Here is an 18,693-nt window from a genome sequence, read left to right as displayed (position 1 = left end):
TCTTAACTTTTTCAATCTTCTCCTTCTCTCTTTTCATTTATATCTGCCCCTCTTTCTTCTGGTTTCTTCTACTTTCAGGTAACACAAAAGGACCATTGATTGGACCCACGTGAGCTGCTCTTATTTTTTCCTATCTGTATTATTTGTTTATCAAAATATATTTTGTAGAAATGTCGTTACTCAAACTCAGCATACACTATTAAAGTTTCATTCTAGCCAGTAAATCCGAAACGAAATGGTCAGATATAGGTACGCTCTTATTGTGCACTTTTTGGATTTTCGATGCTCCCAATTTCTAAAATTATTCTCCGTCATTTAAAAAATGATACAAAAAAAATCCTAAAATTTAATTTTCAGATTTAAAATCATTCAGCCACGGTTTTATGTGTAGAAGTTTAAAATCAAAACAATTGCATTTTTACTTTAATCAAGGTTAGTTTATTATAAAAAGTAAGAAAAAAATAAATCAAACATAAAAAACCAATCCATTTTAAGGTTTTTTGTGGAGTGGTTAGTTTACTAACCACCGTGGTGGTTGGCATTAAAAATAATTAAATACATTTTTTTAAATCTAATTATTTTGAAAACTATATCAATATAAACAATATCTGTTAATTCGTTTAGAATTTATATCGTGTTTTATAAAAATTAACCCTTTACTGGTCTTAAAAAAAACATAAATTTTTTTCGAACATAATTTTATTAGTAAAACATAATTGTTTATTAAAGCTGAATCACAATAATACAAATCAATATTAATCTTTAATACATAACAAAGTAACAAATTAAACTTATTGTTAAAAGAATTGTTGAGGCGCAACGAAAACAGAAATTAATTACATTTACAGAAACATTTGTAATTAATTCTGTTGAAAAAAGTTAATAAGCTGTTAATATGACACACTAATTATAGACATATTTTTGTAGAAAGGTTCGTTGTTATTCCGATAGTATTGTTGAAAATTGTCCTCGTGGTAGATGGAAAAGTTAACAATCTTGGAATAGTAATCGAATTTACCGTTCAATTTCGTAATAGTTCTTAAGATAGGTAAAGCAGGCGCTTATCCAGGGTGGTGAACAAAGGAAATTCCCCGACCCAAAACCGAAAAAAAGAAAAATCTAAAATAAATTTTACTTTATTTTTACTTCGTATAATCTACTTTCATAAGTACTGAGCAGGAGAGCCATTAATTTTTAAATGGAATTTAGCCTGAAGAGTAAAATAATTAGAAGAGTAAAATAAAATCGTGTAACTGGCCTCCCTTGGTACTAAAAATGTAGAATAAAGTGCAATTGTATGTCAAAACCGATCAACTATGATCATTGAAGCGAATTGACTCCTCAATAGACTACATCGGGTATCTCAAGTAACCAGGGTCTTATGTGAAGTAGTAAGAAAATGTGTTGTTTTGCTACGAAATGTCAATATATGACAATGACATCCAGCTAATAGCTAATTCTGGTTTCACGTTATTGAAGACTCTCTCGAAGTCTTAATAATCAAAAACTTACATTTCAATTAGGAAGACAGAAACATTTCATACCATAACCAAAGCTGTAAATGAATTATTCTTTTTTTGATTTTAATTCGTTAAGAATTGGCTAAATTTTTAATTAATTGTTTTCGCAACAAAAAAGAATTGAATGAAATTTGAATCAATTCAAAGGAATTAGGCAGAAATTAATTTCAATTCATTTCCAATTCAAATGAATTTGTAACAAGGAGTTGCAATGCATTTTCAATTCAAATGAATCTCTAAAATGAATGGCAAATTCATTTCCAATTCAAATGAATTTGTAAAAATTAGTTGCAATTCGTTTTCAATTCAACTTAATATGTTAAAATGCATTTCAATTCATTTTCAATTCGTTTGAAATGATTTTGAATAATTCAAATGAAGTAGAACAATGAATTGCAATTCAAATGAATGAAATCAAAAATGAGTTGCAATCAATCAAATTCAAGAGCAGAATGAAAAATGGATATTTCTCTGGAATTTTTAAAATTTGATTGAAAATTTTGAAAAAAAAATATACAAAAATGAGATTATTTAATCAAAAAATGATTGTTAAATACACCTTTAATAATATTTTCACACTATTTGACAAAATTTTCCCATTTTTATAGGATTTTCGTCGATATCTCATAATTCAATTCCTATTCTGCCGCTACCTAACAATTCCAGTATATCATGGGAATTTCAAATCTACGAATATATACAAAACTAGAGTAATGCATAAAAAATTAGTTGAATAACAAAACGACAGTGATGCTTTACTTATAAAATCAATTAAATACAAATGAGTTGGAAATGTGTTGCTAATTCTATTTTCCAATTCATTTGAATTAATTCAAAATCAATTCCAATTCACTTTGACAAATTCATTTGAATTGGAAACGAATAGCAATTCATTTGAATTGGCAATGGATTGTAACTTTTAAAATGTAACTATTTAATTATACCAGGGAATGTATTTTTATTGACCTTTCTGGATATTTTAATAATAATTTCCAAATTATGATACTTTTTAAGTGATGGAGAAGTAACTTACTAAGAAATAGTTAATGTTTAATTTAATAGCGAAAGTTTGCCTCAATTAAAAATTGCCTATTTTTAGGCAGCAAAAGTTAATTCGAAAGAAAGCTATATCTGGAGCTCCTAATATTAAAGAAACTATTCAATTACCGAATCCTCCGATTATAAATTTGATCATCTCCAATTAATGCTTCAGGATGATCCATCCCGGTACAGCTTTAGTTTGCAGTAATGTTTAATAAATTTCTTTTGCATACAAAAAACGTCTACAATCCTTATACAACTATTTTAAAACAAACATAATTTTTGTACCCTTCACCTTCGTGAGAAGGGTATATAAAAGTTTGTCATTCCGTTTGTAATTTCTACATTTTTCATTTCCGACCCTATAAAGTATATATATTCTGGATCCTCATAGATAGCAGAGTCGATTAAGCCATGTCCGTCTGTCTGTCTGTATGTCTGTCTGTTGAAATCAATTTTCTGAAGACCCCAGATATCTTCGGGATCCAAATCTTCAATAATTCTGTCAGACATGCTTTCGAGAATTTTGCTATTTAAAATCAGCAAAATCGGTCCATAAATAACGGAGATATGAGCAAAACACCGGGACAACCTCGATTTTTGACCTATTTTTGATCTATATCTGGATTACCAAGTCATTAATATATACAATATGGATATCTAATGATAGAGATTTCAAAGTCCATTGCAGCGATGTAGATAAGGGTATAGTAAGTTGGACATACAATGGGTAAAAATCGGGAAAAATATTTTTTAACCCGAATTTTTTTTTCATCAAAAAATTTTTTGTCATAAATTTTTTTTCAAAAAAAAAAAATTTTCGAAAAAACTTTTTTTAAAAAAAATTAAAAAAAAATTAAATTTTGTTTACCTAAAAATATTTAAACAAATTTATTTTAAAGTATAATTTGGTGAAGGGTATATAAGATTCGGCAAAGCCGAATATAGCTCTCTTACTTGTTAATATTAAATTATATATCAAAATACTGCTCCACTTTTAAACCTACATGTAGTTTTAAACTTTTCTTACATACTTATAACAATTTAAACAATTTTTTATAGCCTACTTTAAGGTTTCTCTTAATGTTTTTTTTTTATAACAAAAATAATGCCATCTATTACATACAGTTTGGGGTCATCACGCATAAAAATCTAAAACGGAAATGACTTAAGCATGACATTTTTTATATATCTCTCTCTTTCTCTTTCGTTACACACATTTTTATGAAAAGTAAAATTATGAAAAACTAGAAAAATATAAAAGAAAAAGCCAGCAGTAAAAAAAAGAAATATATTTTTCAACAGTTTGAGATGACAAGCTCTTAACACAACTTCCTGTTTGCTTATGAATGTCCAAGGGAAAAATAATTTCCAAGAAAACAAAAAAAAAAAGTAGAATAATTTTTTGTACACTTACCTTGCACCCACTAGTAGAGAATCACCATCACGCGTTACCAGTTTGAAGTGATCCACGGCACTTTCATTTCCGAGAAATTTTAAAACATCTTCAGGACCTACAAAAGAAGTTGAGAAATGCAAAGAAAATACAATTAAAATAAAGTACGTTTGTGTTGATTTTTTTGTAAAAGGAAATGTGCTGCATAAAGAAATCCTTGGCAGGACAATTGAAGCATGCATACAACACTAACAAAAACAACATCATTACAAATACAAAAGCACGACTAATTAGACAATTTTCAGTTTTTTTTTCTTTTTTGAAACACTGTTTTGTGTTTTTTTGTAATGTTGTTGTGGCTGTATATATAAGGAACAATTTAAAAGCCCGGAGAGGGAGTCCTAAAAAGGGGAAAAGAGAGAGAGTGGAGGAGAGAAAATAATAGAGCACAATTAACTAGTATATATTTTTTTTGAAGCAGCTGTTAAATAAATATTATGTTGCTGTCATTTGAACAGGGTGATATAGAAAACAGTGAACAATGATGGAAAATCATAAAGTTTCCAAAGGCACACAGAAACAAAATTCAACACATTTACAAAGCATTTTCCTAAATAGTAGCATTTTTTAATGGTTTTTGTTTTCAAATAAAATCTAGAAGGCTTTGGTTACTTTATACACCCCATGTAATCTAGCGTGAAGACAATTGTCACTTAAGTGTCTCTAAGTAACACAGTGCAACACGAAAAAATATAACCATATACCAATTTTGCCCAAAATCATGCACTTTTTTTATGGTCCCCCAAAGATTTGGTGCCTCGGTTTCATTTTTTTCCAAGAAAGAGATAATTTTCTCAGGCTTATATCTTGCAAACATTTCGGAATTTTGATTTACTCTTTGAGGCAAAGTTGTAGCCCTTGTCATAAAGAACAAAAAAAAAACTTAATTTTCAAGATAAAAATTGCAAGAAACTTAAAAAAATTCGAAATAAATTTAGAAATACATTTTTTTAAAGCTGCCTAAAAGTATGCTTTAGTTTATAATAATTTAATAGTTTGTGGCCCAAAACACTACCTAAACGTTGTTAAGAATCATTCTTAGGAAGTTCATATCTTCTAGAAAGTTGTTTATTGAGATCTTTGGTACATTTTTGTAGTTGATTGTTTCCTTGAATTTTGAACGGTTTGCTACTTATGGACCTGAACAGGGGAAAAATTTAAAAAAAATCGAATTTTTAAAAGTTTTTTTGAGATTTTGATCTTGAAGATGAAGTTTTTTTGATTTCATATGTTCACAATTTGTGTTCTTTATGACGAGAGCTAAAACTTTGCCTCAAAGAGCAAATCACAATGCCGAAGTGTTTGCAAGATATGAGCCCGAGAAAGTTATCTCTATTTTGCAAAAATGTCACCGTGGCCCCAAAAAAAGGTGCATGACTTTGGACAAAACTGGGAGACACGGGTGTCCGTATATGGTTACATTTCCATGACTTAGAAAATTACACACAGTGTAATCTACAATGTAGCCACTTTAAATGTTTATTTTCTACTCTTTAGAAAACAATATATTGGAGAGTTGACAGAGGAAGGTTTGTTTACACACAATCGGTTATTGGACAGTCTATGAGAAGTCTTTTTAACTGACTATTTGACTAAATTATGCTGCCTCTTTGTAACTATTGCTGTTTATTTTGAATAGTTTTGGTAGCAATAAAGTTAATTCCCCAAGAACTAAGAATCTAAACGTTTCAACTAAAATTTGTTTACCGAATTATAAAAAATTTCATTTGTTTCCTCACAAATAACAAAATCTGTTTCATTATTTTTTGTCACTCTATTTCAAAGTTTTAGAATTCATTTTATGTTGCAACTTTAGTTGATGTTATATGGCCTGCTACAGGTAGCAACCAGAAACCAACGTACATCCACCCACTCAACCAATCAACAAATTTTTTTCCCTCTACAGTTTAAATAAATAAATGGTAGGAAATAGAAGAAAAAAATTAAATGCGAAAAAGGACCAAGAACAGAAAGAAACATTTAACGCCTGACATAACACACATACAATTTATCGTCATTAGTTATAATCATGATTATTATTATTATGAAAACTCGCTGAGTCGTTCGTCCTGCCTGCCAGCCTGCCAACCAGCCACTCTGATGTCTGTCCTCTGGCCTGTCCTTCCTCCTACTCTCTGCAGATGACTGTGTTTATAATGTTGACAACTTTTATGATGTTGCAAATTATACCATGATGTTGATGATGATGATGATGCTGCTGGTTTCGCGCAACACACAAAAAAAGCAAAATATAAATAAAAAAAACAATGACATAAAAAGGGTTTATAAAGGTCCTTTTTTCTCTCCTCTCCTCGCCTCTCTCTTTCAGCACACACAAACAATAAAATATAATAACAGGCATTTATTTAATAAAAAGAGATGCTTTTGTACAGCAAAAAAAAACGCATTTAAATTGTATATTCGTCGTTTATATTTATTTTTTTTTTGTTCCCTAGCTGAACAATAGAATCCATTTTTTTTCTTTTTATGTGTGTGTATGTAGTTGCATACAAATTATGATAATTTTTTTGTGTTGTCGCTGAAGGATTAAAATTACAAAATAAAAAAAGAGGAGAGTACAGAAACAAAAAAAAAATTATTATCTTTTATAAAACACATTTGTTTTATGTGAAAAATAGTCGTAGAAATAATAGTGGAAGTTTTTGTTTCGTTTAATTTTTTTTTTGTTCATTAAGTTTCGTTTGACTTTGTGAATGTTTGGGCTTGAAAGCAACCCAGTGAAGCTTTAAAAGAGTTAAAACTGAAAAAGTACTAAAATTGTTTTATTATCTCTTATAGGCAACAACACAAGCTAGCTAAATCTATAATAACTTATTAATAATATCACAATACATCCCAAAAATTAAGCAGGATTTTAATTTTTCACCATTTGTACTGTATTAGTTGCACTTTCGTGTACTTTTACTGAAAACAAAATGAAAAACACCACGATAAAAGATTTTTCAGAAGAGCGATTGGTTATAAATTTAATTTGAACACGAGGTTGAAATATTGCTTGTAATTCCCCATATTTCTACTGAATAGAAATAGAGAAGTGAATATGAAAACTTTGTATATGAGAACCTCGGCTATCCTAACTTATTTTTCTGTAGTCTGGTCGTGGATACACTTAGATAAGTAGTCTGTACCGAATTGGAAATTACTTTAATAAGAGCTATTGAGATAATTCTGGCAATACAAACTACAAAGTAGCTTTAGCCGTCGGATATAAAAAGCGGCTTAAACTAGAGGATTAGCAAAATTCGACTAATCCAATTTGTGGGTATTCTTAGAGAATTAGTGCAAAATCTTTGAAGAATTGAGAATTATTTCTACAAGAACAATTGAGATCATTTTGTCTACACTACGAAGCGGTTTTATCTGCCAGTATTACAACTATCATATCATAGGTCAAACATGTTACCGATATTTAAACTGTATTTCCTAAGACAATATTAAGAAAGCTCAACCTACACCTCTTAGCGAAGCACCTAATACAACAGAATAATATACTGAAAGATCACCGAACTTCGACTAATTCTAACATCATTATCAGTAGTCAGATGCAAGACATTGAGACCATTCTCCCACAACCATCACAACCATCATAAAGACCAACCATCAATAGGTTGATTATAGAAAAAGAGACAACTTGTAAGACGTCTGTTGTCAATATTTAAGCTGGAAATCACAAGAAAAAAAAAAGAAAGCTAGACGTAAAACTCTTCGAAAATAAGATTTTCGAAGTACAGATCACATGGTGCCGAAGTGTGCTGAACTATTAATCTGAGGGTTGTGGGTTCAATTCCCGCCAGAGACTCTGTTTGTATCTGCAGACAAGCAAAACGCTTCGCAGTTTGTGTTTTTTTTTTAAAAAAAAATTAAAAAATAAAAAAACAAGTAAGAAAGTAATACCCTACACTAAGTAAAAGAGCAAAAAAAAATTTTCTTTTAAAATTTAAATAATTTCTATTTTTGAGTGATTTTCGGAAGTGGGCCTTATATGGGGGCTATGACCAATTATGGACCGATCACCATGAAATTAGGTCGTGTGATTTATGTGTATATTAGAAGTTTAAAGTTAACTATGTTGAATTTCGTGTGTTTACCAACATTTTTAAGCGATTTATGCACGTTAAAGTGATTTTCGGAAGCGGGTCTATATGGGAGCTATGACTAATTATGGACCGATCGTAACAAAATTTGGTGACGTGAATTTTGTGTATATAAAACTTATTTGGAGCGGAATTTGTGGAGATACATATATAAATTAAACATTTATGACCGATAAAGTCCAATTTCGGGAGGACATTTGTATGGGGGCTAGGTGAAATAATGGACCGATTTCAGCCAGTTTCAATAGGCTTGGTCCTTGAGCCGAAAAAATAATATGTATCAAATTTCATTGACATATCTTCAAAATTGCGACCTGTACTCTGCGCACAAGGTTTACATGGACAGCCAGCCAGCCAACCAGACGGACGGACGGACGGACATCGCTTAATCGACTCAGAAAGTGATTCTAAGTCGATCGGTATACTTTAAGGTGGGTGTTAGACTAATATTTTTGGGCATTACAAACATCTGCACAAACGCATAATACCCTCCCCACTATGGTGGTGTAGGGTATAAATAGTAGAATTCAATGCTAAAGGTTGAGACAAACAAAAAGCATTGGCAAGTGATCCAGCATATTGAATGAAATTAGCCGAGATCTTATTCTCCTCAAGGAATTATGCAGAAAATTAGCAAATTAAAAGCAATGAGTGAACGAAAAGACTTCACGATCTGCAATCAGAAAATAAAAACTATATTGGAAAGATGTGAACGACAACGGTAAGGAATACAAACTACATCACCTACGTTTGTAATAGAGATGGAGTTCTTGTGAGTTAACTCAGAAGCTAGGGGAAAAGTAAACAACATAATGGAAAGGAATTCAAACTTCATTACTTAAGTTTCTAAAATGAGATTCGAAACTCACTCCATTCAAAAGCAATAACAATGAATTATGTACACAGAGAAAACAGATTCGTCGTGGAAACTGAATAGGTTTTAATTGTGGCTGCAAAATTGTAACCAAAATATTGTTCTCTCAATCGTAATTTATGGTTATCAACTGACATACTGTTGCTAGAACCAGAAAAATCTATACCCCTCTGCGATGGGTAGTCATCTTGACGCGATGCAGAGGCTTAAGTGCAAGGAGCCATGGGGCCGTGCTGGCAGGTACAACCATACCAGAGGGCTCATGGTGAGCACGAACTAAGAACTACCCTTCCCTTGTCAAGTAGCGTCTGTATATCCCTATGGGGCGGCTACTTGACGGTACTGTCAGAAGGTTTTCCCTTTCAATGAGATTGGGGCCTTCCTGACAGTACATGTCCGCTTTTCTGGACCCCTTGGGTCCTCTGTCCCTTTCCCTTACAGAGTCCGAAATCCACCAGCGTCTGTTCCCATATTGGGCGGCTTGGTGGTCTGTTTGACCCCAGTGGGGCGGCAGTTTTTCACCTGGCAGCTAGGTATAAAATGCACTTTTCACGTCGGTCCGTCCGATAAATGGATGAAAATAAACAGTGCCCTATGTATCCGGTCGGGGGCCTCATAATCTCCGGAGACCCTATTCCCGCGGCGGCGATTTCAGGTCGCGGTGAATCGAGAGCTACTGAGATCCAGGTTAGTTCGGTGGCGACACCGGGCCGAGCTAATCTGCTAGCTACTGGCGCTCAACAACAAGCAGGAGGAGTTTTAGGGAAACCTAAATCATCTGAATGCGCAAAGACTGCATCCTCTAAAAAAGGATGCAAGAGTAAAAGCAGCGAGGTGCCTCTGAATTTCAACCCAAGCACCTCGAAAGCTGCCTTGGCCCGTACCGACAGAGGATCGGTAAAAACCCCTGTTTTGGGAGCTGCTAGCTTGAAAACTCAGGCTGCAGCTAACCCAGTGCCGATTGTGAGCAAGGGTGCTGCGAACAAGATTTCGGGTACCCAAGCTACACCTCTCCCTGCCAGCAAAGGAACTGCGAACAAGTTTTCGGGTTCCCAAGCTGTGCCTCCTGCCCAACAGGGCGACAACAACCCCACAAGGCACGTAACACCAGCCAGAAGGGCTTTTTTGAGACGGCGAGCCGCCGAGAAAATTATCGACCGGTTAGGCAACAAACCTGCCGAGTCACTCTCGACTGATGATTTATCATCTCTCAACTGGGCAAGGAACATCATAGCTGACCTGCAGAATCCTCCTCATGCGTCTAAGGACGCGCCTAAACGGCAACGTTCCGAGGAGGAGGCGCAATCGCAGAGCCAGCAGCCCGCGACGAAACGTCCCAAGTCTCACCGATCGTTTGACAAATCCTTCAGCGAGGTGGCTAAAGGTCATCTTGTTCGGGCTGTCATCGATCGGAGTGACTCTGACTGCTCTATATCCCATGCAAATTGGGATATGGTGCGCAGAAAACTGATGGGAGTGTTCTGGCGAGTTCTCAAAGAGAACCCGGGACCCCCCCCTCAGTGTGATGATGCCGGCTGGTATCGCGGTCGGGTTAAACTAATGGCTTGTTCAAACGAGCGATCTGCCATGCTTTTTAAGCAGGCTGTCGCTCTGTTGGACGGCCTTTGGGAAGGAGCTAGGCTGGATGTGGTCTCTGTTGACGAGATACCACGCCGGCCTAGATCCACAGCCCGAGTTCCCGACGAACCGGCGAAACCGGAGGAAATACTGGAGCTCCTTCGGATCGGAAATCCTGACATCCCTACACATGATTGGATGGTTGCCAGGGTCTCCGAATCTGAAGGGGGATACAGGAGGATCACGGTCATCATGAACCAGGAGTCCCTAGCGCCTCTTCGGAAAAATCTAGGAAAGGTCTACTACGGTTTCGAGTCGATCTTTCTTAGAGTCTACCGAGGAGACGATAAGGGTAAACTGGTTCAGGATGACATTGAACCTACCCCCGATGACATGTCTTGCGATGAGACTACTAGTTCTGTTGCTCAAGAGGACACCCACTCCAACTCTGAAATGGTGGGTGAATTTTTTGGGCCATTGGACGATGTAGTTGACGAGGACGCCCTCTTGGACTCGAGTCCCTCGGACCAAGAAGACGTCAACGTCACAATCATACAAAAACACGGAGATGGTGAAGGTAACCCAAATTAATCTTCACCACTCCAAAGCAGCTTCGGCTGCCCTGCTCCTCCGGATGTCAGAGAGAGGGGAGGAGCTAGCACTCATCCAAGAACCCTGGATCCATCGAGAAGGGGTTCGCGGACTGGGTGCCAAAGGCCATAAGCTACTATACATGAAAGGCTCAGGTAACATTAGATCATGTATAGTAGCTAGCAACAAACTCAATATCTTCATTCTTTCTGATTACAGCGATGAAGATACTGTGGTAGCGGCCTGGGAAACTGGTGTAGGAACTATACTAGTTATCTCAAGCTACATGGCACATGACCACAGCGAACCACCACCAAACAGCAAGGTTCGCGACATAATTGAAAGGGCAAGAGTTGAGAATCTGCCGGTTATTATTGGAGCTGATGCCAATGCACATCATATTGTATGGGGCAGCTCGGATACCAACGCAAGGGGTGAGTCAATTTTCGAATTCATTCTTTGTAATAACATAGACATAGTCAACACTGGTTCAGAACCAACCTTTGTAGTTACTAACAGAAGGGAGGTTCTTGATTTAACGCTAGTTAGTTCTAGGCACTCAGATCTTATCAGTGGATGGAGAGTTTCGAATGACTGTTCATTCTCTGATCATATGTACATAGACTTTGTTATTGAAGTTCGTGAAAAGGGGGCTATGCCTATCCGAAACAGGAGAAGGACTGATTGGGTTGGGCAACATGCTACTCTCTCTCGCCTTCTCCCTGACCCTCCGATCATTAGTGATCGGAATGATATTGAAATTGCGGTCAACAATTTGACTAATGCGTTTGATAGAGCGATATCAGATTCATGCAGACCTAGTATCTGCAGAGGTAGGAAAAAACCACCTTGGTGGACTTCCGAGATAGCGAACACTCGTAGAGAGTGTCGCAAACTTTTCAATGAGGCCAAGAGACTGGGCAACTGGTCTGTTTACAAGTCCTCTGTGAATAAATTCAAGAACCTGGTTAGGAACGCGAAGCGCAAATCCTGGAGGTCCTTCTGTAGCGGCGTGGAAGGTTCCTCTGAGACGAGTCGCTTGCGCAGGATCTTGTCATCTTCGGCCGCTGTCCCGAGTTATATTCAGAAATCGAGCGACAGCTGGACTACTAGCGGAAAGGAAACCCTAGAGGTTTTGATGGACGCTCATTTCCCTGGCAGTGTTCCCCAATGTGAGGGTAACACTGCGATATCTTATACTGGGCCTTTTGAAGTCACAATTCTCATAAATGAGGAGAGACTAAAATGGGCCCTGCGTAGCTTTGACCCATATAAATCTCCGGGTCCTGATGGCATCATTCCGGCGGATCTGCAACGGAATGAGGATTTAATTATTCCCTGGTTGACTCGTATATACTCGGCCTGCTTGGCTTGGTCATATATTCCGGAGTCGTGGACCAGGTGTACGGTGGCCTTCATTCCCAAGGGAGGGAAGGCATCTCATACTAGACCCAAGGACTTTAGGCCTATTAGCCTATCGTCCTTCCTCTTGAAAACTATGGAAAGGTTGATCGATTTACACCTTCGTTCATCGATTAACCCGAACCGACTATCCATGTCTCAACATGCCTATATGAAAGGTAGATCTGTTGAGACTGCTTTACACTCGCTTGTGGGATTCGTAGAAAAATCACTCGAGCATAAGGAATATGCATTGGTGGCCTTCTTGGATATTGAGGGGGCCTTTAACAATGTGACGCCAGAGACGATCCTTTCGGCTCTAGGTGGTCTGGATATAGATCAATCTATTATCTGCTTCATAGGTAGACTTCTGACTAATAGAGTCATTATCTCTTCTATGGGAACTGCTACTATTTTTAGATTAGCGAATCGGGGCACTCCACAGGGGGGGGTTTTATCTCCACTCTTATGGAATCTTGCCATCAATATGTTACTCATGAAATTGGATTCCATGATGTGCAAAACTGTTGCATATGCTGATGATGTTGCCGTAGCTGTTTCTGGAAAACACTTGGACACATTATCACAATGCCTGCAAACTTCACTCAGTACACTCAGCCAGTGGAGCACTGCAAGTGGACTAGGTGTGAACCCTGGGAAAACGGAGCTTGTGCTGTTCTCCAGAAGGTACAAAATCCCTCCGTTCCCATTACCGCGCCTTAACGGTGTGGAACTTAAACTCTCGGATAGTGCTAAGTATCTGGGAATTATACTAGACTCTAAGCTGTCCTGGAGCCTTAATATTCATGCGAGAGCGTCCAAGGCGGCTGTCGCTATCTATGCCTGCAGAAGGGCCATTGGGAGTACCTGGGGAATTAGCCCTAGGAATGCGAAATGGCTTTTCGATATGGTGGTCAAGCCCATACTAATGTATGGAGCACTAGTTTGGTGGAAGGCTCTAAGTAAATCCACCTACTGTGGGATAATTGAGAGAATCCTGCGAATATCCGCACTAATGATCACGGGTGCGCTGCGCAGTACTCCGTCTCGTGCTCTGTTTGTAATGATGCACTGGCTACCGGCTGATCTGATGGCAAAACAATTGGCCATAAATTCGGCGGTTAGGTTAAGTACTGTTGGGGCATGGAGGTCTAGTTGTACTGGCCATGCGTCTATTTTGGGCGGTATATCTTATATACCTGCTAATATTGACTACTGCACTCCCTTACCCTTTATTGACAGACGCTTCTCTGTGTCATTGACGGGTGGGTCTAATTCTTCCATGGACACGTTTGTCATATACACAGATGGCTCTAAGTCTGCGGATGGGGTGGGTGGAGGCTTCTATATTCCCCATCTTCAGAAGAGGGTGTGTTTCAGGCTACATGATCAATGTAGTGTAATCCAAGCTGAGATTTCAGCGATCAAAAGGGCGGTACACTGGATGAAGTACTATAGGCTATTTGGTGTGAATATCCGAATCTGTACTGACAGTAAGCCTGCTATCAAATCCCTATCTGGCGTCTACTCGACATCCAGATTGGTACATGAATGCCGGGTATCTCTTAATGAGATGGCGAGACATTCTAACCTGGAGTTATTCTGGGTGCCTGGTCACTCTGGTGTACCTGGCAATGCTATTGCGGATGAACTGGCCAAAAGAGGCTCTCGCCTACAAATTGACGAGATCGATAACTTGGTCGGTTCACCGCTGTCTTGCTGTAAGTCAATCATACAGCGTAAATTATTTGAGTCTGCTCAACTCAGATGGTCTAACTCGACAAACTGCACGATATCGAGACTCACCTGGCCCGTTTATGACCATCGTAGGTCAATGTCCCTCACGGGGCTACCTCGGGCTAGGCTTCGAGCTATGATGTCAGTGCTCACGGGGCATTGCTTGATAGGTGAGCATGCTAGGAGAATGAACACTCCATATAATGACTTCTGTAGAAGTTGCCATGATGAAGACGAGAATGAGACGATTGAACATCTCCTCTGTCTTTGCCCTGCCTTAGCAGGGGTGCGGACTGCGACAATAGGTAGTCCATTTTTGCACGGCCTAGCGGATCTATCTACTCTTGATATCAGGAGGATGGATTCGTTCATTCGTGCGTCAGGTTGGTTCGGCATTGAACCCAGGTCTGACATGTGAAGAATCTCTTGAGGTTCTGAGCATGATCTTTAGGGTAACACAAAGGGACCAACTTCATGGACCCAAGTGAGCTGGCTGATAACTAGCTGCCTTCATAACCTAACCTAACCTATAAGTGAATCATTCGATTGGCATCAAATATGACTACTTTGGAATTTCGTTATTGAATAGAGTTACAGAGTAATCCCTCAAGTAAGTGTCAGATCCTCAAAGAGTTCTTTATCATAAAATGGATATGAACATGTTTATTGAGTGCTTAAATTGAAAATAATTTGGGTACCGAGATATAATGTAACAGAAAGAAATGAAAAGATAGAAAACCTCACGGATTATACGGTTTTAAGGTCACATCTCACTCGCATGAAACATTCTAACATGGGCATATATTATGGATCATTAAGAGGTTATATAGTTCTGGTTTACGATTACATTAAGACTGAAAGCTATATGAAACTTTGAGAAAATTAGCAATTAAAATGAAACCTGTTCAGTCATTGCTTGACTTTTCCAACTGTTCTATAATTTTTTAAACGCAGCATTTACAAATTTTTCTTTGCCATTTGTTTATGATTTTCGTGGTATTGTAGTTAAAAGTTTTCCCTTAAACTTTGTAAATTCCTTATGCCGGTCTTTGTTCATTAATTTGCATGAAATTGACTTTGTTTTAAAGCCAATTTAAACCCTTTATATATGAACCGAAATATCCTATAACATGTAACAAGAGTATCGGTAGTCTCAAGAGGTTATAAATTGTTTTTAGAAAATGTTTTCTTTTGAATCGAATTATACATTAACCACCTGCTTTAAGACTACTAAAAATTTCACTGGGTTCTCAAAAATGTTATCCATTTTTTCACTACAACTACTGACAGTAATCGCTCCGTTTAAAACTTTGTTAAATTTAACAGAAAAATACTTACACTCATATTCCCAGCACACATTATCAACTTATAAAGTCTATATGAAAGAAATTTTATTACACTAATTCAAACTTATAGCTGGGCATAGACAACCGTGACCACCATATCCATGTATATATATCTATAACTATGTTCTTCAATAGACAACTTTCCTAAGGGAATATTCAGTTATGTATAACCTTCACGTAACTATAAACATTCTAGTAAAAAAATAAATAGAGGTAGAAATTACTTGGCTTTGGTTTTTTATAGTTTTTGGAGTAAAAATTTATAGTAAAAGATTAAAGGTTGAATGTGAAAAAAACGCAGTTTCGTTACAAAATCTTTTTAAAGCAGTTGGTTACAAATTGCTTTAAAGTGATTGTTATAATCAGATGGAATCTTTAAACAATTTGAAGGAATTCTTTTTATTATATTAATAAATGAAATTGTTTAAGGAGAAACAAAAATAGAGTGAAGAAAAGAAATGATTTTTTGTGGCAAAGGTATCTAATTACTGTTGCGAGAAGAGCTTCTTTGACTAAATAAGGACTTCCAGGGATAGAATAAAGAAGTACAATTAGATGTGCTGCAAAATGCAATTATTTTAACAGGGTTAAACTTGAATATATTTTCAAACTTTGATTTGATTGGTCGTTTTAGTTAAAAACTGTTATTTTTATCTGAAAGAAGTTTCAAAAATACTACAATTTAAATGTTTTTATTTGAAATTTAAAATGAACTATTTAATTTAAATGAACTATTAAGTAGCCGTTAAGAATTACAATTTAATACAGGAAATTTATCTTTATCTTTTTTTTGAAGTTGTTTTAAATAACTTTCAATAAATTCTTCTTTTGTCGTTATGGTGCGTTTTGATGGCTCTTTTTTAAAAGGTGATATTTACATTTTCCCAATGTTTTTTTTTTTGCTTTGGCTTTCAAAAGACCCCTTTTTGAATTCATTCCTTTTGCCACAAACATATGCCTCAATGAAAATCTCACTGACCGCATTCAAAGAAAATATATAAAGGGTTTAAATTGGCTTTAAAACAAAGTCAATTTCATGCAAATTAATGATCAAAGAGAGGCATAAGGAATTTACAAAGTTTAAGGGAAAACTTTTAACTACAATACCACGAAAATCATAAACAAATGGCAAAGAAAAATTTTGTAAATGCAGCGTTTACAAAATGATTGTGGAACAGTTGAAAAGGTCAAGCAATGATTGGATGATTTCATTAGGTACTCTTTTGAAGCAATTGAAAGTTGAAATATAAGAAATTCTCCTTATTACTTATAGTCAAAAACTAATAAGTATTAATTAAATATGGTAAATGCTAAAAAGTTTCGTTGTTAGCCAAGGTGAAATGTTTTTCATTGCTTTAGTTGAATTTACACATTTTACAAAGTAGGCAAAGGTATAGAACTCTCTGTCTTTAACCTGGGAGATTACACTGTAACTCAATTCGAGAACGAAAATGGTCGAATTACACAGCCAAACAGATTCGTTGTGACAATCGTATGTAATGCCAATCGAATGATTCTGTTATATGCAACAATTTTTCTAGTTTTATTAAAAATATGTCAATTGATAAAGATAAATTACAAAATCTGGGACACAATATCTACAATATTGCAGCCACAACAAAAATATTCGGTCATAAGGACTGAATCATTTGATTGGAAACAAATTCGGTTGTCACAACGAATCTATTCTCTTTGTGTACTTAATTCATTGCTATTTGAAATTATTTCTTTTCAAATCGAGTAACTCCCCTGGTTTTCGATTTAACCAACAAGAACAACATCTTTTTCAGAAAATTTAGTGTTGAAGTTTGTATTTCTTATTGCTGTCCTTCACATTTGTCTGGCCTCGGCTAAATTCCTTCAAGATGGTAGATTAGTATGTTTCAACTTTTATCAGGGAATTTCTTTTGGCATGTCAAATCCTGTTTAAAGACTGACGACATATGTAAGTACTTCCTTTTGGGTCTTTATAATGGTTGTAATGACTTTTGCAAAAGTAGTTTGGTAGTATTGAAAAAATGATATCAATGGCCTTGTGAAAGTAATTCTTATTTCTTTAAAACTGCTAAAACGTTCTATATATTTTGTTATAATTGGATCGCGATCTGGATTTAAGAATATTAGGCTATCTGCCATCCATCAATACTGCATGCTACACGTTCAACAAAAATCGCGATACTGGATCGCTGATTCTCCAGATTATCGATTTCTCTTTAGAAGCCTAAGTGGTGAAGTTCGTGATTTTATCTCTGTCTATAAAATTCAAGCTCATCTGGTTTCTGATCCTGAAGTTTTTTTATTCAATCTTCACCTTAGTATGCTTCTTTCCCCTATCCTTAATTCCATAAGGATAATAGAGCATCTGCTAAATTCCTAAAAATATGTTTGATCGCTTGTCAATTCCTTTGATTTATTTCAACTTTTTGCAAAGAATTCTACTACTCTATTCTGCACTTTGCTAATATTATTTTCAAAGAGTTTTAGCTCGAGCTTTCTTTCTGATCTTCCAGTGTTTCTCTTTTTCTGTGATCGAACTCTTGACGGGGGTCTTAATTGAAGGTTGTAATACTGACAGCTGAAGCATCTTCGTAGTTTTGAGAGAACGATTTATTGTCAAAGTAATTTTTAATTTGACTCAGACTTTGCTGAACCTATAGGTTATTCAAAAACTATATTTTGTACTTTGCTATTGTCATGTGAGCTTCAGTTTAAAGATTGCCGACATACCTCTTCCGGGTTTCCTCTTATGTGACTAAGCTAAAGCCGCTTCGTAGAATAAAAAGAATAAAATGTCGATATAATTCTCAATTCGTTGTCGACTTCATACTCTTCTAAGTATAGTCATTAGACTACTGCAAGAAAAGTAAGTAAACTGTTAACCCTTCTTCACTTATTGTTCAGAAATATTGGCTACGCATAGATTGCGAGAGAATGAAATGTCGAAAAAATGCTCAAATCGCTACCGACTTCTTATTCCTTCTCTAAGGATAGCCATTAGACTACTGAAAGAAAATTTAGTATTGAATGAATTTAG

General features: G+C 36.0%; 2 protein-coding genes across 2 annotated transcripts in view; one reads left to right on the top strand and one right to left on the bottom strand.

The window, feature by feature from the left end:
• The window catches only part of Sema1a (semaphorin 1a), a 751,515-nt gene that overhangs the window by 290,462 nt on the left and 442,360 nt on the right, over positions 1-18,693 (bottom strand). Inside the window, 1 exon segment of the mRNA XM_065501135.1 lies at positions 3,979-4,075. Within this exon segment, the coding sequence (XP_065357207.1) occupies positions 3,979-4,075 (97 nt within the window).
• Positions 9,195-12,234, top strand: LOC135951646 (uncharacterized). Its single transcript, XM_065501327.1, has 2 exons — positions 9,195-11,330; positions 11,395-12,234. Exon 1 carries the CDS (start codon positions 9,577-9,579, stop codon positions 11,173-11,175), a length of 1,599 nt encoding a protein of 532 aa, XP_065357399.1. The 5' UTR covers positions 9,195-9,576; the 3' UTR covers positions 11,176-11,330; positions 11,395-12,234.

Source organism: Calliphora vicina, chromosome 2 (assembly GCF_958450345.1).
Source record: "Calliphora vicina chromosome 2, idCalVici1.1, whole genome shotgun sequence".
NCBI lineage: Eukaryota > Metazoa > Arthropoda > Insecta > Diptera > Calliphoridae > Calliphora > Calliphora vicina.
Note: the sequence above shows the minus strand (reverse complement) of the source record. Positions and strands in the feature narration are given on the sequence as shown.